Source organism: Euwallacea similis, chromosome 15 (genome assembly GCF_039881205.1).
Source record: "Euwallacea similis isolate ESF13 chromosome 15, ESF131.1, whole genome shotgun sequence".
Classification (NCBI taxonomy): domain Eukaryota; kingdom Metazoa; phylum Arthropoda; class Insecta; order Coleoptera; family Curculionidae; genus Euwallacea; species Euwallacea similis.
Window position 1 is genome coordinate 2,209,912 of NC_089623.1, and position 27,741 is coordinate 2,237,652.

At 34.2% G+C, this 27,741-nt stretch overlaps 1 protein-coding gene across 3 annotated transcripts in view; it reads left to right on the forward strand.

Moving 5' to 3' along the window:
- nolo (no long nerve cord) overlaps positions 1-27,741 on the forward strand; it is a 205,502-nt gene that overhangs the window by 160,142 nt on the left and 17,619 nt on the right. For all 3 annotated transcript variants that reach the window (XM_066397510.1, XM_066397511.1, XM_066397512.1), the window contains 4 exons: positions 8,972-9,074; positions 14,312-14,407; positions 14,712-14,895; positions 16,339-16,435. In XM_066397510.1, the coding sequence (XP_066253607.1) occupies positions 8,972-9,074; positions 14,312-14,407; positions 14,712-14,895; positions 16,339-16,435 (480 nt within the window). The remainder of the gene's footprint in view (positions 1-8,971; positions 9,075-14,311; positions 14,408-14,711; positions 14,896-16,338; positions 16,436-27,741) is intronic.

Consider the following 27,741-nt stretch of genomic DNA (forward strand, 5'->3'; position numbering starts at 1 on the left):
TAACATCGCCAATGTCTAGAGGTACTATTTTGTAACGTATTTTCTTAAATGAATTGTAACTCTAAATGTGAAATAAAATAATTTCAAGCCAAAGAAGGGTTTTAGGAATAATTGTCACTTTGAGAACCGCCATCAACTGTTTGACTGTCTAAGTGAAGCATGGAGAGCTATCCCTTAAGATTTATTGGATAATGTAATTTTAAGCACGACCAGCAGGTGTCAGGCAGTAGTAAATGCCAAAAGGACATACACGAGATATTAATTTTAATTTCTTAAGTTTTTTTGTCATGTTTCCAAAGAATACTGCTTGAATTATTTTTATATGAAAGAAACTTATCTTTTGTTTCACCCTGTATTTCTTTGGGGCGCTTATAAATCCAAGTTTTCTTGTTGTAGTTAATAAAGAAATAAACAACCATTGTTAATATATTGAAAATAATCAGTTTCATAATTGTTAATTATTTATTTCTTTAAACATATAAAATATTTCGAGACATTTGCGATGTGTGTATTGCAAAAGTTACTTAATATCCCATACATTTCATCAAAAGAAAATAAAAAAAACAACGTTATCCTAGGTTTAGAAATCACCATGTTATTTTTTAACGCAAAAAAAGTAATTGCACTTTCTGCTCCGTCACGATAATCGGTCAAAATCGTGGCTGGAAACAGCATAGAATGCCTTAGAATGTTGTTTATATTTAAGTATGTTCTTGTTGGTCCTTTTGTTTTAGTAACGCAGCAAAAACACTTCAGTAAAAATGTCTCCAAAAAAAAAGTGAAATCATTTGTAAAACAAGACTTGAAATTGTTATTTTGCGTAATGCGAGAAAAAGCTATAGAGAAATTGCATCGAAATTAAAATTTAATTTTTCCACAGTTAGATACGTAATTGAAAAGCAGGAAGAGACCGGAACAGTTGATAATAAACCTCGAAGTAGTCGTCCTCGTAAATTAACTATAGGAGATAAGAGCCATATTATTAGAAACGTTGTAAAAAATCCTCAACAAGAAGCTAGCAGCTTTGCCAAAGACATCGTTTCAACATCTGAAAAAGTTGCTACACCACAAACAATAAAGAATGTTCTTCATGAAGCAGATCTCGTGGGAGGCGACCAAGGAGAAAGCCGTTTATAAGCAAAAACAACGAAGCGAAGCGACTAGACTTTGAAAGAACTTATAGAGTTATGCCTATAAAGCTTTACAAAAATGTTATATTTTCTGATGAATGTAAATTCGAAGTTTTGAAACCAGTTAGTATCTTGATGATTTGAAGATAAAAACACGTCTCTAGAAACAAAAAATTTCAGTACAATCAAGCATGGTGGTTAAAATATAATAGTCTAAGCTTGAAGGGCTTGGACTGGAGGTGGCAATCTACAATTCATAGAAAGTACCATGACTGCATGTAGTTATGTGAATTTGTTGCCGTGCAATTTAATGCTTAGTGATCAAAGATTGGGGTTAAAAATTTACTTTCACTTTCAACAGGATAAAGTTATTAAGCATCCAGCACATATTAGTCGAAAATGGTTGCTCTACAATGCTCCTAGAAGGCTTTTACCTGTGCCTCAATCACCAGACCTTAACCCAATTGAACATTTATGGCATTTAGTACATAAAAAATAAGATTAAAGCATGCAATCCATAAAGAAGCTTTTAAAACATTAGTCACTGAAGCTTGGAATAGAATGTCGTTCGATATTATAAAGAAACTCGTAGAATCGATACCTCGGCGATTAGAAGCGGTTATTAAAGCAAAAGGCATACATTCTCAATATTAGTACATTACTTATTTAACTGTTTCTGCTGTATTTGTTTGTTTTTCCGGGTTACTTGAACGTGTGTAAATTTTTTTTTTCATTTAAAATAATTTTTCGATTTGTGAAACTAGGAAAACGTTTTTTTTTTTCAATTTTCTGTTGATTAAATGCATGTAATATTAAGTAACTTTTGGAATAACACGCCTAATTCTCCAGAAGCATGTTTTAATTTCACGTTAAACGCAATTCGCTTTGTCTGCAAATACTTTTTTTGTCAATTGTACAAATGTGCAATCTGTTAAAAATTCAATTCAAACACAAATTCAAATAAAAATGATAAACACACTTCTCCAACTGCATTCAATGGCAACAAAGGGCCCTTGTTGTTCCTTTCCCATTTAAAATGCTCTATTAAGGAAGCGACAAGCTCCTCACACCGGCTCTTAAACTGCTTTGGCATATTGAAAAACACTAATAATAAACGAGGAGTATATTCACACTAGCCCGTGTTCTAGAAAGAACATTTTATGGCAAAGAAATCGCTAGTAAAACGGGAACTTTGATAAAATACGACGAGAAATTGGATGATATTTAAGTAAACACAGCCGTCACAACAAAATAAAATGGCGGAACGGGGAAGGCGTAATGTCAAAACGAACAAACATACGAGAAATTTGACGACACCACCCTCTCTTGCCAACATTGCTGTTAACATTTCCATTATTTACCTTGATGTTAAGTTTAAATATTTTATTAAATGTTAACGGGTAGGTTACCCTTAGGTCCAAGTAGTATTTGCAGTTTATCCACATAATTATTGTTTACCTTGAGACGAATTCCTCGTTGAGGAAACTTTTTTAATATTTTAAACATGAGGGTTGGCAATAAAATCACGTGGTTTATGACGTGCATCGGTTTTAGTACGTGACAACCTACATCTTTTAACGCTTCCACAGATTTCGTCCTTTTTTTTTAAATCGTCGAGATTTCCTATCCGGACCAAATAAAATAAGACACTTTAAATTAAAAAAAAAAGGCATTAAAAGTTCATATTAGTGGTACATTTCATTTAGACAATTTGAAGCTCTAAATCACAGAAAAAGTCGTAATTCCGGAAGAGTGGTCAGAAGTTTATTTCAGCGAGATATCTTATGAAATATGGAATACACAAAAATATTTCCTTCCAACATTGCGGATACTGATGCGCAAATTTATGTTCTAAAAGTAACATTTTCTTTAAATTAAAAATTCAATTTCGGAGGCTTTGGAGAGATTCCTATTGTGAGAACTGCAGAAAATAGTATGCATTATAATACCGTTTTAACAGCATTTTAAATTACACGCTGCAAAATGCATATTGAAAAGATGTAGAACGTTGTAATGAAATACATGTTGAAACTCAGAAAAATAAATTTTTTAAAATATTTGCTGAATAGCGAATTTAATGGGTTTCCCCTTTTTATGTTTCATTCGCGGTGGCTTCCTTTTTGGCTTTGTAAATATTTGTTAAGCACAAGGTCTTTCCTTAAATTTTGGACGAGTCCTCGGTGGTTTGTTATTGAAGTTAGAAACACGTTTCAAATAACAAAGTCAAAGAGAAATTTGCAAGACATTTACCTCAATTTTTTTAAGTATAAGAATTTGATCAGTCACGAATGGTCAAGTAAAGTATAGAAAATGAAAAAAGATCGAAAGAAAAGCTGATAAATTTCAAAATTAAAGTAACAAGTAACTAATTTTTCAATTACGGCTGTAGGAAACTTCCCAATGACTTCAGCCCATAAAAAGTAATTTTCCCTTGGTTGAAAGCCACTTTGAAAAATTACGGTACAACAATGTAAAACTGTTTGAACATAAAATTCCCAACCAAGCACAAACTTGCGCAATGATTCAGCAACTCGGTCTTAGGACCAAAATAAACTGCTCTATAAAAATTATGGAAGTTTATAAATTTTGAGATTATTTTGAAAGTTGCCGATTACTTTTTACCAAATTTTCATATATGAGGATTAGGATATTTACTATCTTATATCAGATTGTTTGTTCCCCATTTGATCGTTTTTTCAGGTTAGCTGCTCTTACCGTTTATGATTTGTAAAAATGTTGTATCAGTACTTGTTTTGACTTTATGCTATCAACTCTGATTTAATCTAAAAATTTGATTTCGCAATAATGTTTAGACGTACACTTACTGCGCCTAAAGCCAATAGGGCTATAAGTATAATCGAAGCAAGACGTCTTCAGAGAGAAGTTGTCAACATGTTTCAGGTGAGTGAGACGTTGCTTCACAGCTTGTCCATCGACATTGGGAAACTGGAAACGTGACTGAAAACCCGAGAATAGGATGACCAAGACCTACCATCCCTGCCCAAGAGTGACTTCTGACAGTGTCTATCCATAAAGAGTCGTTGACTATTTTTCGAATCATGCTACAGCAACTTCTAAATGCTTCTGGTGTTGTACCTTCAATTGAAATAGTTCGTCAAAGACTCCGAGAGATCAATCTACCTATACAACGACTTTTCAGAAAGGTCTCTCTACCACAACTTCATATGCGGATTCAACTAGAATGGGCTAATAAGAACGTGAATTGGATACTCAATGGAGGTCCGTATTGTTCACAGACGAGTCAAGATATGGACAGATTGTGGGATAATCGACATGTTCGGGTACGCACCCTTCCTCTGATGTCCAGAAATCGTAGATCGGTTCAGGAAGTTCATCAGTTCAGAGCTGACACACTTGCTGTCTGGGGAGCTATTTGTTTCAATGGATGCTTGGTGGGAACATGAATGCGCACACTTAGGTTGAACAAGTCGTCAATAATCATTTTGTTTCAAGTTTATACGGTGCCAAATTTGTTATTTTTGGACGATAATGAGTGACCTGATGGTGCGAAAATTGTCGATGGTGCTATGGAATTTCGTGGTATTCCGCAATTAACACTGCCGCCTCTGTCTCCAGACCTCAGTCCGATTGAGCACGCTTGGGACCAGGTACAAAGAGCTTTGGATTATCGTTAATCGCCCCCACATACACTCCAAGAACTCAGACAGCTTTACCGCAACTTTGGAGAGAAATTGATCAAAGCTACTTCAACAACCTAACAGACTGTATCCAAAGGCATTTTCAGGCTCTGATCTAAATTCAAGGAAACCATACCCCTATTGAGCTTTCTTTTTTCTCCTTTGCCAAAGAAACTCAATTTTTACTAAAAACACAAAAGGTAAGAACTTGTCTAAAACTAAAAAAGTTATCAAACTACGAACCAAAAACAAAAATCGGCAGCTTTTAAAACAATCTCAAAATTTGTGAACTTCCTAAACTTTTGCGGAGCAATTTATTATTAAAGTCTGGTTTGTTTAGCAAGAACATAGTTCCACGAGAAATAAGTTACCGAATCACTAAAGTTTTCGATTATTTCCAACATTTGATTAAGTGTGCCCACGTTGCTTAACGATTGTTCGACGCTGCTAGTGAATGACAAAGTATAAAGCCTGCCAAATGATGATCATTGCTGGGTCCTCTCATACTATAGTCAGACCTGAGTTTTGTAGTGTGTAGCATTGTCAATAGGACAGTTCTTTGCGGAACTTGATCCTGGAAACTGAAGGAGGTGGAGTCCATCCTGTATTAGAAATTCAAGCAAGAAATCCACTCCATCATTTCCTTTATAGACTTGAAGCGGAAAGATTGCAATTAAATCTTCAAGAAAGAAAGTTTGCGGTGAATCTGATATGAACCTTCTGAATGAGGAATTTAAGTTCCTTACTAAGGCAGATAGAGTAATAAGTCTAGTGGAGGTCAGGAGCATAATGCCTTACAAGTGCTCAGGCGCCAAATTTAAAATGTATGTTTCCACAATTCCTCTTGGGAGCCATTTTTGAATATATTCTTCAGGTCGATTTGAGACTTTTTCGAATTAAGTTTTGGGAGTGAAGTGAACAAGAAACAGGCGACAAGTAAGGACGTTTAATCTCCAATAGCATTTTACTAGTATGTCGATTTCCTTTATCAACTTTACCTTTTTGCAATTAACTTATTTCGTGTTACTGTAGCATTATTAGTCGCTCATTTACTGTTTCAGGGTGATTAGTTTAAGTTACCAGTTATTTTGCATTTACTACCGTTCTTTGCATTAAAATACTTTTAGTTGAGTTCACATAAAAAAAAAGCGTTAAATAAGTTAAAACAATGAAAAAAGAACGCAAAATTCAATTATACAGGATTCATCTTTGAGAGCTGACACAATCTGTGTATGGAAAATTACAAGTTTGATGTATTTTTTAAGTTTATATTTTTGTTTTGTGGAAAACACTTGACATTGTAAAAATATTTTCAATCTGATACGACTCACGGTTAAACCGGAAACTGACCTTCACTTTATTTTTTAAAATGGAATATGGCAATTTTTTTAAATGAAAATGGGCCTTTTATCGAAAATAAACATAAGTTTAATTATCTAATATAGTATCCGTTCTTAACTATTTTTAATTTATTTTGATTTTTACGTCTTTTGCGACACTTGCAGACCTTTATTAAAACTCAAATATCTACTTAACTATTTGACACAAACTAATGAAATAAATTTTAAATTACTGGAAAATTAACAAATTTCTATAAACAATTGTAAGAACAATATTTGAAAATATTTTTGAAAAAAATGATTAAAATTTAGAATTTTCAAATTCAAAAAAGTAATTTTTTTCAAATAGCTCCTTGCAATTATTTTTGCACCACTAAATTGATAGAAAAAAATGATCAAATACGATATACATCATAAGCATAAAAAAGTTATATTTTTGAGTAAATCGGAAAAAACTATTAACTACTTTATATTGCGTAAGCAATAGATATATCAGCACATCTTTACACGATCAAGTTGTTTAATGTTTATTTTGATTGTTTGTTTCATTTTTTTTTACAATATCAGGTTTTTTCCACAAAACGAAAATACAAACTTCAAAAACACATTGCAATTTTCCATATACTGATTGTGTCAGCTCCCAAAAGAAAACCCTGTATAAGTTGAAACTCAATAAGTCCAAGCAAAAAAAGTTATAAATAAACCAAAAATGTCGGAAACGACGATTTTGCTTTGGGATCATACAATCAAACAGATAACTCCAAGTGACGCAAAGTCTTCACATATGTTCTCGGTTTACCCGAAGAAAAGAATTCCATTACTTTACCGAACCGAACCTCGTGTATCGAATTTTCAGCTCACACATAAGTACCTTAACCTTCTGCAATTCTTTTAAATGTTATAAAGGCAAAGCCTTATCTTCACTACTTGAATTTCAGCCGCACCGTAATATGCCATAGTAATTCCCTTCTTTCCCCAAACAGATATGGGTTTATCAGAAACATCATATCTCGAAGAAAGTTTTTTAGGTCCCATTTTTTCAAATCCGAGTAGTAACAAGGGCGGGCCATTTTATCTCTCCACAAACTTTTTGTTTATGATACGCCGTTTGTTTCGTCAAGCGTTATGCGGGTAAATGAGGGCATTGCGGAGAACGGATGAACATCCAATACGGGTTTTTATTTTTGATGCAGGAAATGACCTCTTCGTAATGGAGAACGTTCGTTTTACTTGATTTTCGTTCGATGTAATAAGCTTTTGTTGGATAATATCGAAATAATTCCCGAGCGATTTTTAACTACCTTACCGAAACTTTCGTAATTTTATTTTATTGAATTCGTACCAAATTGACGCAAAGACGGGATTAAAGTTTGAGTTAAAAAATACTTAATAAATTGTTCAACACTTACCTCAAAGGTAGTCATTAGTAAAAATTTTATTCAATTTTTCCCAAAACAACTAATGGAAACCCAATGAAAGAAATTTTAATTCTAACTTTCAATGATTTTCTAAAAACTATTTATTACAGTGAAGAGGCGAGGGGATTGTATAAAATTGAGAAAAAATTGATAAAGTTAAACAGTTTCCACACAGAAAATGAAAATTGCGAGCATATAAAAGAGCAATGCAAACAAGTCAAAAGTCAACCGAAGAAAGCCGTTAATGAGCAAAAATAATAAGTGGAAAAACTATCTAATGACCTCTAAAATAATATTTGAGGAAAATAAAAAAAACAGAAAACTGAAATCGTGGTCAAAGAACTATTTATTGCAATCGAAAAATTGCAGAATAAATTTAAAAAATCTTCCCAAAAAAAAATATAAATCGATGAGCGCCTGCCTGCCCAAGCAATAAACACAGTCCTAACAAAGGAAAAATTGATCACAGCAGTAAAGAGAATCGAGTTAAAGAAAGCGCCTGGTCCCGATTACCTTCCACCAGAGATCATTAGAACATGGTTCCTCAGGTTGTTTGTAACAATCTTTTGTCTCACGGAAACTTCTCTGACGAATAAAAAATTACGCGACTTGTGCTGGTAGTAAAAACGAGAAAAGATAATTTGTCATATTCCAACTATCGACCGATATACCCTACTAATTTGTTGTGTGTACTGTAAGTCGGACGAATAATCAATCATTCTTTTACATACATTAATCAAATAAATTCTTTTTGGTGCAGTCCCTTATTTGAAAAGTAGAAATTTCATTTTTAAGAAATTTTATTTTGCAAAAAAATTCTTAAGAATTATTTGAACAGGAGAATTGCAACCATTGGCTAGTTATGCCAACGATTTGACAACAATAGCTACCTTAGTATCTTATTTTTCAAGATTTTTTAAACTATCCATAGAAAATAATCAACGAGAGTCAAATCTGGTGATCTAGGAGGCTATTTGGGCTATTCTAGAGACACATCCCTCTGGCCCATATAGATAGTAGCTGTTATTTACAACGAGACATGAGTGAATCTTCGGCAAAATAGCCAAAGTTTTTCATCACAACCATTAAACGATAGTATTTTTTTAAGACTTATATTCTCCTTTGTCGGAACCAGTCCAAATTCCACTATCGCTGAAACAGAAGGATGTGAATCGTCAATTAGCAATTTTTTTTCACTTTCGAGAGAAGGCACTTTTCCCGATTATACAAAAAGGAGAAACAGGGGACACGAATAATGATACCGAGAGGTCAAGGTCGACAGCGGCTAACCCTTGAGTTCTGAAGCTTGTTGTAAATGTTCATTTTAGAAATGAATGATACTTTTAGAAATAAAATACTCTATCCTGCATTGATATTAATTCTACCCCAACCCGTATAAGCAAAGATACTATTTACATTTTCAGGTGGCACGTCTCAGACTGGGGCTCATGCAGCACAAGTTGTGGCGGAGGATTTCGATTACGACAGGTGTTCTGCGTTGAAGAAATGAATAACACAAAAATAAAGGTTAGTCGAACTAGTTTCTCTTGTCCTAGTTAGTAGTTAATTAAGTTGGATTCCCTTAAAAGCCTTTTGAGTATCCAATTCCATTTCCGTTTTGGTTTGTTTTCAGGCGGGCTTTTGTTGGCTAGTTTTTATAGCTCTCCTTTCAAAAAGTGCAGCGGATGCTCTATAGATGGATTGTACTCCCGTTAATTAGAAGAGTTCAAGGTTTAAAATCGGACATGTGGCATTGCAAAATGCATTATAGAAAAGTTTGATGTTACGAAAAATACGTTGGAGTAGGACTTTTCACCTATTAGTGAAAAGTTTTTTATTCTTCCTAGCTTACCTTAGAGAGCCCAATCTTTGCTAAATGTCCGAATGGTATGTTAACCATGACGCGAAAGGCAATTGAGTCGTAGGGTATCGCGTGATGGTCAATGCTCACATCCTGGAATATCACATTTTTTGATAATATTTGACCATGTTGCTTCCAAAATTATAGATCATACGTGATGTAACAAATTTGTTGTTTATAGTTTATTTCGATGACTGTAAAACTATCAACTGCCCAGATAAAAATTACCTCACATGGAATGTGACAGGACATAGAAAAGGGAGGAAGGAGAAGGAGGAAGAAAAAGGAAAAACGTAGGAAAATTACTACCCTGCATGACGAACAAAGAGAATAATAAAGTAAAAAAAGCTTCTTAATTTTTTTTGTTGTAGAATAAAAATGTCTTAATTCGTTTTAACAGTATTACGGAAAATGTGGAAAATAATGATGAGAAATTAATGAAGAGGGCTAAGGAAAAACGGGAAATTAGAACAATTGGCATAGAAACGAACAGAAATGGGGACAGCCTCATTAAAAAAACAGTCAGGGATGCTATGAGGTCCGCGAGGGCATTAGTGACATGGCAAGCACGAGGCGAAACGAACTTATCGACTGAAAACAAACTCAAAACTAAATTTAGACGAATTAGCAGTCCACGATCATAAGTAACAGAGCTTGCTAATGCATGAACCTGAAATATAAAAATTCCAGTCTACAGCTAACAATATTTCACTTGAAAGGAAAAAACTTTCGGCACAAAGAAACACAAACAACTATTTTTGTCTCTCAAATAAAATAGACCGAATGGCAACTCGGAGGGCGTAAGGGTGCAGGGAAATGTCATGTCCATGTCGTGTTCATCATCTCGCACAGCCGTCCTGTGATAAATTGCTGTTACCTCTGTCACCGCTGTCTGTCTGAAATAATGTCGTGCCTCTATGCAAAACGAGAAGTTTGGAAAAATCATCACAAAGTTGTGAACGTAAATAGTATGTGAAATCAATCATTTTGCATTTTCTTCTCTTTTAACTCATCAAGAATTGTACGACGGGAAATACACATACGATGGACTACAGCTTAAACGATTCAGTTCGCATTGGAACAAACTGACTTAAAATTAAATTAATATTTGTGTTCTGAATGCGTATAAATCGACATTTCACCCAGATGCGCCTTTTTTGAGCAACAATAGATGTTTACTGAATTTCACGTGCGATTTAAATGTCACAGCTTAAATGGCGCAGCTAAGGAAGAACGGCGCAAAGCTTGTCAATTTTAATTTACGAAATTGGCACTGACTTAACGATTGTTTTTGACTTAGTTTGACATTTCAAAGCAACATTTCAATCAATTGAACGAAACGACATAAGAATGGGTCGTGAAACGACGGTAAGTGTGAAAGGACCTTAAATTTAATCCACTGCAGAGATGGGTGCAGCTAAATGGACATAGCCAAAATAAAAAATAGATGTCCATCAACTGTTCGGTACATCATTGAGCGTTACCGCAATGAAAATGAAATCACGAATAAGCCCTGTGCGGCTCTAAATTAAATATTCACGAAACTTGAAGAGCGATGGATTGTACGAGAAATAACCAATAATCCTAAACAAAGATGCCCAAAATTGTGTCGAGGTGGAAAAACAATTTGAAAGAAGGTGCAACCGAGAAACAATTCGATGCATTTTGATAAAAAATTACATACACGGTCGAACCGCCAGAAATAAACCGTTTAATGGCCAAAGAAATAGGAGAGCACCATTGGAGTTCGCCACAGAGCACATTAGTAATGATTTATATTTTTAGAATTCAGTAATATTTGCTAATGGAACCAAAATCAATTTATTTAGGTCGGATGGAAAAATATTAGTATGAAGAAAATCCAATACGTCGTCTTCAGGAATGGCTAACTTGTATTTTATTTAAGGACTTATAAAACCAATACATGTATTTGGATATATTAAAACAACATCTTATACAAAACGCTTGAAAATGCTTAAAAATTAGGACTTAACAATAATTATCTTTTTTAAGGATGGTTGCTTTATAACTGCCCAAATGTCATTAAAATACCGGCCTACTCACCAGATTTAAATGCAATTGATTACTTGTCGTTGACATTAAAAAATAAAGTGCATAATGACCCAATATTTAACAAAAATGAATTAAAAACAAAAATTACCGAAGCTTGGAACACTATTACCCCAGACGACACAAGAAAGTTGGTAGAATCAATGCCTAGACGGCTGCAGACAGTCATTAATAACAAGGAGGGCCGACCAAGCATTAGAAGTGCCATATGAATTTAAAGGAGTTTATCACCCTTGTTAATTGTGTAATTGTGCGTTTTGCATCATTTATACTATGTCATTAAAATAGGACATAATTTCTTTTAAAAAAATCCGTTTTTTATGTGTGGCACATCTGAGGCAAAATATTAATTTATATACTTTTAAAACAGTCACATTAATTTAATTTAATTATGTCGTTTTTTCAAAATAAACATCATGTCCCTGAGACGAGTTAGTTTCTCTCAATAATGACTGCATCTTTTAAGTCGTGAGTCACTGTAGTTTCAAAAGTTTTGGATCACCTCATTTTTCTGCTTTAGGATAATCTGCCATAAGAATTTTTTGGTTCCTTCATATAGTATACAAAATCTTTCTTTGGAAACTGACAACATTCGTATATGGAAATTTACAAGTTTAATGTATTTTTGAAGTTGGTACTTTTATTTTATGGAGAAAACCCGACATTTTAAAAATATTTTCAACCTAATACGACTTCCGTTTACACCGGAAACTGACCCTTACTTAATTTTTTTAAATGAAACATGGCAATTTTTGTAATAAAAATGAGTTTGTTGTCGAAAATAAACATAAGTTTCATAATACCACAAAGTACCGATTCTCGACTGGTTTTGATTTATTTTAATTTTTACAACTTTTTCGTCACTTGTAGAGGTTTCCTAAAATCCAATTACCTATAAAACTATTTGACATAAATTTATGAATTAAATTTTAATTTGCTGGAAAATTAACACATTTTTATTGACAATTAAAAGATTAAGAAAAATACTTCAAAAAGTCTTTGAAAAAGAACATTGAAGTTTAAAATTTCTAAATTCAAAAAAGTCATTTTTTCAAATAGCACCCTATAACTATTTTTGCACCATTAGATTGGTAAAAAGATGAACAAATACGATATAAATTATAAGTATTAAAAATTAATACTTTTTGAGTAAATCGAAAAAACTATAAACTACTTTATTTTGCATAGGTAATAGATACATCATCGTACCAGTACACGAACTCGCACCTTTGCAATACATATTGCAATATCTTCCTTGAATGTTAATGGTGTAGCATAAATAATATTTTGAATTCGACCCCAAAGATAAAAATGACAAATGCGATGATGTACCTATTACCTACGCAGAATAAAGCAGTTTAGAGTTTTTTTCGATTTATTCAAGAAGTATTAATTTTTGATACTTATAATGTATATCGTATTTGTTTATTTTTTTTACCAATCTAATGGTGCAAAAATAATTATAGGGTGCTACTTGAAAAAAATGACTTTTTTGAATTTAGAAATTTTAAATTTCAATGTTCTTTTTCAAAGACTTTTTGAAGTATTTTTCTTAATCTTTTAATTGTCAATAAAAATGTGTTAATTTTCCAGCAAATTAAAATTTATTTGTACTCTGGCAGCAAATGTGGGGAAAGTGAAGGAAGCAGCTGTTTAAATTAGCCTGCTTTACCGCCTGATACGAACCCTAGAGAACCTGCCTGAGATATACTTTTCAGAGCTGTGAACTCTCAAAGAAGTCCTCCACCATCCAGGAGCTTGTTACTGCTGCTGCAGAATAATTGCTGCATATTCCTCAAGACCTTATAGCTCACCTCGTTCTAAGCATGCAGCGACGTCTTCAAGCTTGTATTGATGCCAGGGGTGGAAATACACGTTATTAATTTTTTTTAGTTTAAAAATTGTCTTTATTGTTTAAAATTTGATGGTAAAGTAATTATGGTTTCAAACCAATTGATTTTAAATCGAAATTCATAAATAAATGAATGTTTGCTACATTTTTTGCACCACATAATAAAATATCCAAGAAGCAAGGTGATGTAAAACTTTTAAAGCTATGTGTAGAAAAACTAGCCCCATTGGCAACAGTTCTATTTGATTACCCGAGCAATAAAACCCAAATCTTTTTTATTTCGCTGAAAATGGTCTGAGCTGAACAATCACTCTGAGGTATTTTTCTTGGAAATTGTCTAATTTTCACCGAAGTTGTGTAACTTCTCCCGTCAAAAGTTCCCTGAGAACTCAACTGTAATCGACCGGAAAGTTCCAGAAACTATAGTAAAATAAAAATCGTAGATGGTTTGGAAACTTTTTAACCATTGTCTCTATTAATTAGAACTAATTTATTTTAAGTACGCAGAGGCATAGTCAAATACGTATTATGGCAGATAAAATAAGGGACATTGTAAATGGTATTATCATACAAAACAATGAAATGGGCACTTTGAAATTCAGTGAAAAGTTAAAGAAAAGACAATTAATTAAATTTATAACTCCCCACTGAATAATTCATGAAAGATAGAACTTAAAGCATTTTACTGACAAGTTTCAGTGCGACGTTTCTTTATAGTCGCAGCACAAAGTTTAAAATTTGCTTAAAGCTAACACTTTTAACCTACTTAAGGGTTAGTTTTATATTGGGTTAAACGAAATTATTTAGCTTTTCAAATGGGAATTAATTCTGTCACCAACCCTATCGATATTACTAAAACTTTCATTGATACTCTTCGTCACTGTCTAAGTTTACTAAATAAAAACGCGAAGAATAGACAAACCCTTTTAATAAACAATAACACACTTTCAGAAGGAATAACGTAGAACTTTTATGTTACAGGTGGTTGAATCGAAATGTGAAGGACGGAAACCCTCGTTTCAAGAATCTTGCAATGAAAACGAATGTCCTGTTTGGGTTACGACAAAATGGTCAGGGGTAAGGTCTCATATTTTATATAAGTACGATTAAAGAAAATACTCCAAGGGGCCTTTGACGTGATATAAAAATCGATTTAACATTTAGCTTTAAGTATATAGTCGAGTGCTTTACATTGAAGATCGACTGCTCGAAAAGTCATTCAATAAAATCCATAATTTTTTTTATCGTTTTAAAAACTACAATTTTGCTTAAGAAATGATTGCAATCCTGAAAAATTATACCGGTTTTTTAAATAAGTAACCCCTAAGGCTTTTAGTCAAAACTTACACATTTACCATCCCTCCTTTTTTATCATTTGTAGTGTTCTGTTTCTTGTGGAGAAGGGATCCAGACGAGGCAAATTGAATGTCGAGACGAAGGTAGCCAACTAAGTGACCTTTGTGATGAAGGAAATAGGCCTGAAACAAGACAAGAATGTACTACGGGAATTGCTTGTACCTTCGTTTCTGATAGTACTGATAATGAAGATGGGGCGGTTTTTCCTGGTAAGAGTAAGAGTGGTAATTAAAATAGATTATGCTTAATTGTAATCAACAAGGTTAATTTTCACTGTAGCACTATAAAGATAACATCCAATAGGTACAGGGTATTCCTTTTTACTTAGACTTCTTATGACCAGTCTGTTGTTAGAGATAGGAAAGAACCTTAGACAGGAAACTCATAGGGCCACCCCTAAATCGCTAGAAAACAGTATTTATAATATTTAGCGAACCGAATAATAGGACCACTATTTGTCGATTATAATTTAAATGGCCAACGACATTTAAAATTTTGGCAAGGCGAGCTAGTCCCTACGTTATCTAATTTGTTCTCTAATGAAGTAAAACCAGGCATACCGGACGAACGGATTTGGTTGCTACAAAATGGAGCACCACCACATTTTGCCCGGAATGTTCGCTTATCCTAGACGATACCATTCCGAATCGATGAATAAGAAGAAGAGTCTCAATAGAATGGCCGCCGAAATCTTCCGATTTCACTCCTCTCGATTTCTTTTTACGAGGATACCTGAAATCTAAGATTTACGAATATACATAGAAAACTACAAGATATCAACAAACTATGTTTATAACTCTGTTTATGTTCTGGTATTATTTTATCTTATGCATAAAAATAATATTTCAGATAAAGTCAAGTTGAAAAGAACTTTAAAATGATGTATCACTTGAACTCCCTTTCCATTTAAACTTTTAAGGGTAACTATCATCCTGGCTAAGGAGTTTACATTTGCAGTATCGAAACACTGCCAAAAAATGTATCGGGTAAAATAAAAATTGGCGTGTTTAAGCAATTTTGTCAAAAATCAAATGCCACGCAGATACCAAATTTATTTCAGTTAAAATTACTACACTGTATGTATGTTCAGTAATACCATTCTGTACGGGCACTTTAAAATACCATCCGCAGTTTAACTGTGACCTACATTATTGTATTACTATAATTATTTTTTCTCTGTTGTTTTGGCTAATATTGATTTATAAAATTTAAATGGTAAATTTAAGGAAATATCTTCGGAAAATGCATCAGTTATTTTTCAACAATGCTATCGGCCTAGTTGTTACAGGCATAAAATTATTAAATATTTCAAATGTATCTTTTTTTTGAGTTTTCATTATTCACACACTTCACACTTTCATTATAATTTTTTGACTTCAATAGAAAAACAGATGATATTTCTGGACGAAATTTTGTAAAATTCGCCTTTTAAATTGCATGCCTCAACCATAGCCAACACAGCAAAAAATAAGAAAAAAATGACTACACATGTACAGTAATATAACTGATAATCAAACGTCTTCTAATGCGCTAAAGAAGCATAACCGTCCCGAATTGGAACAAATAAATAACAGGAAAAAATATTATGTTTTTTATAAAGTTTAAATACTGTTAAATGACTCATAATAGTAATTTGCTTATTTCAATTATAGATGCATATCAACCAGATGACACTGAAAACTTCTACCAAGCCCTCCCTCCTATGGCTGAAAAATTGATAGGCGAACAAGTAGTGCCATCAGAAAGCACGTGAGTATATAAAATATGAATTAAATGTTCCTTTAAAAAATCATATCACAGAATTTTCAACAATTTAACGCAATTGGCCATAAATTTATTTTGTAATTTTCTTATTTAGATGGCCCCTAAATACCTATTGTGAATCACATCTTTGCTCTAATAACATTTTTTAAAAATTCGTTGCATTTTTCGTAATGTGAACGACACAATGCGTTTCGGTTCTGTCGTTCATAATATGAGACCGTGGCCCTGGAGCAAAAACTTACTGTCCAAGGGATAATTTCTACTTTTTTTCTACTTTACTGTCTTTCACCAGTTTTGAAATTTCCGACGCCCAAACCAGTCTCCAATAATGGATTTCGGAAAAAATCCATTTTGCTCTCTTTGGCTTCTTCGGTGCAAAAGGTTATAATTTTAAATAGATCACGTATTTTTCATATTTTTCAACTTATACATAACCATTTTCGCTAGTTTTGGAACTTCTGGAGCTGCTAATAACAAATTTAAAAGGAGTGTCGAATAAAATATTACAATGAAAATATATCAATCTCTGCTAGGAACTTTGCACTCAGACAATTTACATAGAAAAAGGCACTACTCATACATGTATAAATGTACTCACGTTCTTCTTCAATATAACCTGCATTCGTGCAAAATTCTCCAAAATTTATCTATTACTGTCTACATGATGGTGAGTTTCAAAAAAATATAGCCAGTAATTCACCTTTTACCAGTTTCGTTCTTGATTACCTCAAGGTAATTGAATACCCTTTTTCATTGGTAGACCTACTGCCCTCTCCTACACCCAATGCCGCTAGTTAAAGCAAGAACAAAATAGATCAAAAAACTAAACTATCCCATTTAAAATAAATACAGTGTGTTCATTTGAAAAATTACCACCCAAATATCGTAAAAATAGAAATACATATGAGAGTACTGAGTAAAGTGGTCTTCCAGGTTGGGACGGGTAACACTTTTAACATTGTCTATGCAAAGCTATTTGACCCTCCTTGCCACCCCGCTACCCCCACTTGAAAAATTTAAATGGCACCCTGCACCTAGTTGCACCTCGTATTAAAGGTAATTAAAAGTACACAATATCGGTATATTAAGAAACTTGATTTGTCAAAGCGTTTTCGAAAAATTAAGGAAAAACGAAAAAAAAGTCAATTTACTATTATTTATCAATAGGGCTGAAAAATCAACTTACCCGTAGCAATAATGTAAGAATAACGTTTTTAAATTTGTTATTTTGTCACATTTAAGTCATTAATTGTTCAAAATTATTTTCATTTTGTGCTAAGCACAAATACAATTTGCTTTCGAATTCCTGTCAGACCCTTTGAACAGTGTCTAATATAATGGCCCGATATTATGCGGTTGTGTGATTTTTTAATTTATCAACATCTTTAAGATCTAACTTATAAACAACTGATTTAAGACGATCCCAAAGGAAAAAATCAAAAGGCGTTAAATCAGGAGACCTTGAAGGCCATTGAATTGTTCCTCTTCTGCCAATCCATATACCTGGAAATCGGCCATCAAGCCATTGTCGCACCAACATAACATAATGTAGCAGTGTCCCACCTTATTGAAAGTGCAAAATATTTTCATTTAGTAGATAATTGCCATTGCAATCTACTTGCGTTGCTACAGCCTCTGTTACAAGATAATCAATTATCTTGAACAGAACCAGGGTTACCATCGACGAATAATGGTCCAATTACAGCATCTCCCAATATTCCAGCCTGCACTTTAACTTTTTGAAGCCACTGAGTATGGCCTTCCCGAAAAACATGAGGATTTTCGTCGCACTAATAACGACAATTTCGTTTGTTAACAAAACTATTTAAGTAAAATGTGTACTCATCGCAAAAATAGATATTTTTCACAAGATTTGAGATAGTCGTAATCAGTGCTGTCAAGCTTTCATAAAACTTAATTCTACGGTCAGGCCAGTGCCTGATAAATTTGCATTTTATACGGGTGGAAGTTATGGATGTTTGTCACTTTTGCAATAGAACCAATTGAAATTCTAGTTTGACGAGACACTTTTCTAATTGATACAGTTCGTTCAGTCACAAATTTCCCCAACACTTCAATTATTGCAATCCCATTCAATACTTTCGTTTGATTCCGTTTTAAATTGGCTACTGCCCCTGTCGTAAATTTTTCTAAAAGTTGTTTCACATAGATGTGAGAAATATTTTTGTGAGGATTTTTCTCGTTGAAAACCCTAGCAGTCTGTCGGGGGATTGGTTATTCGTTATATATAATCTTTCTTCTACTGAATATACCAAGTTGATTAAGATGTTAATGTTATACAATCACACACCATTTAACAAACACTAAATGGCAAAATCTTAGTAAAATGAGTTTCTGTCCGAAAATTATGAATCAAATGTGTCCCATACGATGAAAAACCTTTATTATACAGGGTGCGCCAACTAAAACGAAACAGACCTATTTTCTTGGTTGATGAAGAAGTTATGCAAAAATGGTCGGACACCTCAACTTTAGTATGGAAGGGGAAGGCGTTTTGTTAGAAACTGACGGAGATTTCCTTCCCTTTTCCTCTAGGCAGGGAAAATTACCTTCAAAATTTTAAATGGCCAGAGGGTCGGGTGATACGTTAAATTAAAGGTTTTTTGAAAAGTTTTATAGTGACACCAAAATTTCTATTCTGAAACATCCGTTAATGAGAAAAATCTTTTATTTCTGTGTGAACACTACTATGATACATAAAGCGCAAAAACATCTAAATTAATTGTTCAAAATGCTGCCCGTTAACTTCTTGGCAGTGAAAAAAGTTTGTTTCCAAACCTCCTTGTCGCACGTTCTGGAGTATTTCAGGGCTTGTTTGGCAACATTCATCGACAATGCGTTCTCGCAATACTTCCAAGGTACCTGGAGGAGTGACATAAACTGTGGACTTGAGACAGCAACAAGAGTTTCACATTTTTTGCTATAACACTGGTATCAAATCATTATCGGCACCTTTTTACCTGTAACTATTTCGAAGAGAAATTTTATTTGTTAGTTTGGCGTGCCAATTTATCATTAAAAATGGTTTATTCGATTACAGAGAGGATTGAGATAATTGAATTGTTTTTCGTAAATGGAAAATGTGGGAACCAAGCAGCTAATACCTTCAACAAGCGTCATGAGGACAAGCATGTGAGCCGAAAGAATGTGTTGGAATTAGTAGCGAAATTTAAAGAAATTGGTTCGGTTGTTAAAAAAAAACAAGTGTACACCCGGTTAGAAATGAAGCGATAGATGTGGAGGTTTTGGGGCAAATGGTTTTAGAACCAACAATTAGTACCAGAAAATTGTCGATTTCTACTGGAGCAAGTGCAATCGGGAAATCTTAAAAGCACATAAAATTCACCCCTATAAAATTAAACTCGTACAAGAATTAAAGGAGGAAGATTTTGTTCACCGCTTACAGTTTTGCGAACTTATGAGCTAATGAACAATTGAAAATCAAAATTTAATTTTCTGGATGAAGCAAGTTTTACTTTAAATGGTATCGAATCGCCATAACTGCATACATTGGTTACATATTAACCCAAACATCTTCCACGAAGCATATACCCAACATCCTCAAAAACTAAACATGATGGGTATTTTTGGGGATAACATTATCGGATCATATTTTATTCCCGAAAATCTGACTGACGAAACATATTTATAGTTGCGGAAAGACTTCGCTTATTCTCAGTTAGTTCAGGTTATCTTGTAGAAAATAATCGGAATTATTCAGACAATCTTTTAACATTCTAACAAAATGGTGCACCACCGCACTATCTATTAGCGTTTCAGCAATTTTTGAATGAATTTCCCTGATCGTTGGATCGAAAGAAGGGGTGCAATTAAATGACCCGCAAGATCCCCAGATTTAATCCCATTAGACTTCCTTTTATGGGGCCATCTCGAGTACAAAGTTTATGCTACTCCTCCAGGTACCTTGGAAATATTTCGAAAACACATTATCAATGAATGCCACCAAATAAGGTCCGAAATACTCCAGACGGTGCGACAACGTTTCGAAACAAACTTTTTTCACTGCCAGGAAGTTAACGAACGGCATTTTGAACAATTGATTTAGATGTTTTTTCCATTTATGTATCATTGTAGTGTTCATACAGAAATAAACGATTTAGTTGTCAATGGTTGTTTGAAAGTAAGAAATTTTCAATTCTTCGTAAAGCTTTTCAAACAATCTTTAATTTGATGTATCGCTCGATCCCCCTTGCTATTTAAAACTTTGAGGGTGCCTCTTCCCTGCCTAGGGGGTGAAGGAAATCACCGTCAATTTCTAATAAAAAAACCTTCCCCCTCCATATTAAAGTTGATGTGTCCGAGTATTTTTGCATAACTTTTTCATCAACCGATAAAATAGCTTTGTTTCGTTTTACATATTTGAAATCCTGATATCAGTTTTTCCTTGATTTTTCTAAAACATTTTAACAAATCGAGTTTCTTAATACACTGATATTTTGTACTTTTAATTACCTTAAATATGAGGTGCAACTCGGTGGGATGGGGAGCCATCCAATATTTTCAAATTGAGGTAGCGGGGCGGCAAGAGATAACAATTAGATTTACTCAGATGATTACTCAGAAAAGTGTTCACCTTCGCAACCTGGAACACCATCTTACTCAATCCTTTTATATGTATTTTCGTTTTTACAATATTTGGTGTGGCAAGTTTTCAAAGTGAACATCCTGTATATGACTTAATACAATTGGAACCGTAACCATAACATTGTGTACGAAGTGGAATTAATATTTATCATCTGCCTTTGTTTGTTCTGTTTATGACGATTGTTAATCAGAATTTATTTATTATATTTTTGTTAATGATCATTATTGCATTGATTATAGAGGTTCATACCTAGAAATAATTAGGAATTGAGGTCAAAATTGAACAGAATTCGATTGGATTCTCTGGTTAGGACTTCATGGTAAATCCATCCAATATTGTCTATTTCTAAAACGAATTATCGTTAAATCGACGTGTAAATTTGCATGTTTTTCAGGTTTTACAAAGGCACATAGCACACTCTGAGATTTAATTAAATAATTTCTGCTTCAAACCTAATACAAACATATCACGATTTCAACAGATAACAGAGGTAAATACCTGAATTTTCCATATTTCGGTTTTTTCAAGTTAACTCTGCCGGTTTTCCTACCCACGAAACACTTAAGACTTAAAGCCGAACGTTTTGCTTCAATCCGACACTCCGGGCATTCATTATGCGAAATATCTCGTCAAAATGCGACACAAACACCCGGGCTTGCTACAGAGAACTTTTAAATTTTATGCATCCTTCAGGTTTTTTCCGCTTCCGGGTCGTATTTTCTCCGGACCCCACGGTATTTCGAGTAATTACAAAAATAAAATCGAACTGTCGCCTGATGATAAGCGAAAAATAGCCGTCTGCATCGCCACAGAGATTCCAGAATATTTCCGGTACCCCTTGGATGAATAAAGGGGCCCCGATGACTCGAAATTTCTTCAAATTGAACAAATGACAAAATTTACGACCTGTTTTCTCGTTATTCCCCAATTGAATTTAAAGCAATTTCTAGATATTTTAGAGAAAATGTGGCAGATAGATAATCGATAGAAAAAACTCAAAACAGTTCCATGGAGCCAGACGCATTACGGCATTTCCAACGGCAAAGTCACTATGCGACCTGAAAGTCACATTGCCTCGTGCCAACTTGCAGTTTTTCAGTTTTCACCACTTTATGCTGCGACCTCCGAGATCGCTTCCAGTGCAGGACTGTCTTCCTGCCCAGATATGTCCTTTTAGCTGCCGCCATGCAAAACGGGCGAGCCGTTTCAAAGAGCGAACCTCTTCCGACTAAAAGGGCGCGACGTGTAAGAGCAAAAACGTCGCAAGTTTGCAAGTTTTGGGAACTTCTCACAATTTCTCCGTTCGATCGATTTCACTGCCCAGCTATACAGTAATGAAGGCTTCCGAGGATCGAGAGTCCTCCGAGTTTCATTGCGATTAATCGATATTTGCGACCCGTATTTCGGAAATTTACATGTTTGGGACTAGACTTCTCCAACTCTACCCCCCCTCCATTAATCGGCTTCATAAGCACATCACCAGAAGTGCCATGGATATCAGGAAAAAAGAATAAATAAAAGTAACAGTAAAAAATTAGCTATAACCAAACGGTGTGGGAGTTTAATGACAATGAGCAAGATTTGTCATTTACGCACAGTTATTCCTTTATTATACTGCATCTAAATAATGAGGAAATTATTCATCAGGATAAATCACACATAAACCTGCGAATTGCAAGCAGCAAGACATGTCTATGGCGATCGACAAATCGTACAATGGTTCTAAATAATTTAAAAAAATTAATTTCTCATATTGATCTAAAATTTCGGTGCAATGCCTTTTTTATACAAATTTTTCATTGAGTACCTCAACACATACGTTTTCTATTAGAATACACAACTTTGTGCTTGCGAGTGAGATAGCTGCTATTATTTTTGGAAGCTTGAAAGTTTGTGGTAAAATGGAATCTCAGGATTCCAATTTACCACAACTCTTGAAGTTGAAGAAACTGTATCTGGTGAAAGTAACAGGAAAAGTAGAAAATCGCCGCTGGCAAAAGGCGCTAAGAAAATTTGATTAAATTGCATTTATTTGATCTTTTACCATTCAGTGACTGCTTTGATCCACTGTAATGGGAAGACGCGTTCACCTACAAATATTTTTTGGTCGACCTATCGTGGTGACTAATTTCTTAATTATTTAACAAAAGTACAGCCACATATTTCCCTGTGGATTTATAAAAAAGTACCATTGTGTAGAGGCTTCTCTGTGAACGGGTCTTGCGACTCCGCCATATAATATGGGCCTCCCTATACACTATTATTATACGAAAACAAACCAAAATCTAGAGCATAAATATTTACTCATGGGTCATAACTTTTTGCTCGGCTTTCGTGAAACGAGATATTGTAAAATTCAAATCAATATCGATAAATCTGAGATTTTACGTTCTTATATTCTCCATCGAAATCTCTACAATATTGCACCTTAGACAACTGTAAAGAAGCTTCGATATCCGTAAAAAAAATCAGGTTGAACATAAAACTGTAAATATGAAATAAAAAACGAGAAACAAACTAAACGGTGTCAATGATGTGAATTAAATAACCCCGATGCCGAAAAACTCGGACGGTTCCGGCGATTGATCAGGGATGGTGAAATATTAGATCGGTTTCTTGTTTGGTAAAGAGTGTCCATAAAACCAAATTCTGACGTGGCGATTGAGGATCTGAAGGACCACAACCGAGTTAGTCGGATCAGTGGACACAATCCGCAACTTTTTTACTGCAAGGGATCAAATGCGTCACAAAGCACTGAATCTGAAAATCCCGATTTCGGTCCGATTTGGTTCATTGCGTGTGGTCGTTAAGCTGGCCTAGGACCGCAGTGCCCTAATGTAGCGGCCGCTATAAAACGTTACCCGTGCATTTTACATTCATACGGGTTTTTAGGTAGAGATCGACGAGACGGAAATTAACGTTGCAAAGTATTGTTGGCCCCATGTTACGGCACCTTTTCCTAAGAAAACTCACTGAAAAGACTTGGATCGGCCTATTCGACTTGGCTCAGTTGGCATGTTCTTTAAAGGGTAAAAGCTGCCGAGTGTGCCGAGTCGAGTTGGCCGCTTGAAGCTGATGCAATAGGTGTGAGCCATTATTTTGAACAGATAGCAATTCTAGTGGCTGCGTAAAATTTTCAGCTGCGGTATTTTTTTTACCTAAAAGCAGCTGCACCGTAGTGGACACTACGATTTGTAATGTTTTGCGTACTAAGACGGGGACCTCAAACTTTTTAGAAACAGGACCGCATGTGAATATATAGAGTGATATTTAAGTACATGGCCATACTTCAAGGGATGATTCTTTGAGTGATTCTAAGACAAAATAAGTTCATATAAACATAGGTCCGTTAATACTTCGTTTTCAAAATACAGGGTATCAAATTTTTTTTTTAAATCGTTTTTTCGTAAAAATCTTAATAATCCTTTAGCTGATTTTGTTGAAATTTAGCGGTATTATTTATGGTCATTATTGTTATTTATGCGCCACTGGCTTTTTTAAAACTTTTATATTTTTTCCGCATTAAGCACAGTCATGGCCACCCAGATCACCTGATTTAAATCCGTTAGATTTTTGCCTTTAAGGCATGTAAAGTTCTTCGTTTATAAAACTCCGATCAACACCGAAAAAGAATTAATCCAACGGATACGGGATTCATGTAATCAGATAAGATATATGCCGGAAATGTTTCAAGGTGTTTGGCAATCGGTGTTAAGACAAGTTAATGCTTGCATTCAAGTTGAAGAAAGACATTTTCAGCAACTATTGTAAGTTTCGCATTATTTATTGTTAAATGTTTTTTATTGAAAAAAATTGCATACCACTTGTTTAAGTATAGTTTTAACGAAGTGTTTTTCTTGTTTGACTTTTCTTAAATTTCCGACGTTACCCCTGTGCACGACACTAACAAAAGGAGACAAACAATTTCTAGCTTAAAAAATTGCTCTGTACTGAATTAAAAACTATCACCAAGTTTCAATGTCATATTAGTTTGCGTCTTTTTGTTATTTAGGCGTTTTTTTTTAAATTTGTAATGATTAAAAAAAAGTTTGGCGCTCTGTATTTTGAAAACGAAGCATTACCGGACCTATGCTTACATAAACTCTTGGTCTTAGAATTACCTAAAGAATTACCCCTTGAAGTTTGGCCACGTATTTAAATAATACCCTGTAGAAAACTATGGGAGGGTGGGACATAAAGTTGTATACGAAAATAGTATTAATCAAGAAATTTGTTGATTTTTTTATTATTTATGAAGATATATAAAATAAAGAAGAAAACTGAATTAAATTTTCATTTTTAAACAAACAATTCAGAGTATTGTTAAATTTCAAATCTGTCAATTCTAATTGCATATTCACATAAACCTCATCAAAATTTACTTCAACTGGATTTTGGAACAAAATGAATGTTTTTTTATACATACAAAAATTTTTAAACCGCATATGCAGCTTGTTTTTTAACAATACAATTTTTTTAATGCAAATTTGAACTGAAAATGTAAATTTCTTTGCATAATATTCTGCAAATTTTTACAAGACTGAAAATGTGAATAATTATTTTATTGGAACTGTTGCTTCAACAGAAGTAATTTTGTTTTGAATTATTTAATATTTAAAAACGAGTTCATATACAAGTTTTCCGTTTCCTTGTAAGTTTACATTAAGGGAATTAAGATGTTCAGCTGTGTCAGTCAAAAATGCTAGATCCCACAACCATATGGGATTTGAAAATTCTAGAATTCACCTTAATTTTTCCATGATAAATATATCAATTTCGTCTCGTAGCTCAAAGCATTTTAGCACTTTTCCGCGGCTTAACCTTCGAACTTCGGTGTGGTATAATAAATCGTCATTTTCAGGTTCAATATGTTCGAGAAAACTGTCTATGATTAAGTCCAGCTTTTCTTGTAAAATTTACTGCACAAACGACGATAGACAGCACACGCATTAAATTAAGCATTTTCCATATAAAATCTGTCAATTGAAAATTTTCGATACACTTTTATATGGCATTAACATTCAATATAGTGAATAATTGTAAACTTTTTTGTCCCTGCGACCCGTGGCCCATTTTCGCAGGATTTGGCCTGCAGGCCGTAATTTGGAGATTCCTGCACTAGGGAATAACGACTAAATAGGAGTGTGCGCCTTGTATTGACTGGAATATAGTAGACCTCAAGTCGCAGCAGACCAGGTGTTAGTTCACCCAAATCAATACAAAGAAATACATTTGATACAATTGCTTGGTACAGTCATCATATGAATACCTATTTGATAGTAGATGTAAAATATTGCTCCCTCAGAAGACGATGGGAAATAGTATCGACAATTTTTAAATGATATAACTACTTGTAATGGAGGCGTCACTAAAGAACAGTTGAAGCATATACGATTCACCCTCACCGAGGAGCCGTTCAGTTAACACCACCCCTAAATGGCACCATTAGATGCAGCCACTGCGGACATTCGAGGATAGTCCCAGAAGTACCTGACAAGAGGTACAAAAGGTTTTTAAAGAAAAAAAAATTGGAAAATATTACACTAGTTCTCAACACAGTCTCCTTTGAGATTAACACACTTTTCCCAGCGGCGATGTTCTGTGGATTATATACCTTGTTTATAGTAAGAAACTTCGAATGTTTCAAAATAGGCATCAACCTCGGACTCTACCTCTTCATTATTGCCAACTTTCTCTTCACCGAGCTATTTTTTCAAATTTGGAAATAGAAAATAATCTGAGGGGGCTAAATCTGGCGAATAGGGTGGGTGACGAAAAAGTTCGAAACGAAGTTGATTTATTTTTACCATCGCAATATGGAAGTGTGGACGTTGCCTTGATAAAACAAAGACTTTCTTTTTCGCCAAATGCGATCGCTTTTTCCTAATTTCTTCGCTAAAACGCTGCAATAAATTTGTATAATATTCTCCGTTTATTGTTTTTCTTTTAGGGTGATAGTCAATAAAAATTATCCTTTCAAGTAAAAGTATTGAATCGCATGTCAATGACAAATTTTTTCCATGTTCTCAACATTTCTAAAAGCGTTCACTAAACGGCTCCAAAAACGAATACAAATCAACGTAGCCTCCCCGAACTTTAAACATAAGCTTTTTAATGTTAGGTCTTTGTAATATACCTAAATTCTTTTAGAAGAAAAAATCGCTAACTATATGCCTGGTGGAGTACTTCTAGGACTACCCTCGGAAAATAAAGATAGATAGGAAAACTAGTTTACAGCGAGTTTGCTTTGATGTAATGCTCTAGGACCTTACATCCACACTGAATCCTGAGGCAAATCACTTTGTCACAGACAACCTAATAAGCCTACAAATCCTACCCCACAGCCTGCAGCATCGCTGACTTCACTACCAGCTATGACTGTCTTACGAACCGACCTGCAACCACGCAGTTATACCATCAGCAGGCCACCAACCTGCCTCAGTGATCGCTCACGAATTCTGCAATTATTCTGCTGTTATCCTGACTGCCCTATTCTAGATTTATTAGTTCGTAGTCTTACTTTATTAACCAATATTCAGTAGAACATAAAATCCGTAAGCCTATCGCTATCTGGCTCTATAAAACTCGAAGCCCACACAATGTTCGATTACCTTAAGTAGGTAAATATTTGAACTTTGCGACTTTTTATTAATATTCTAATTCA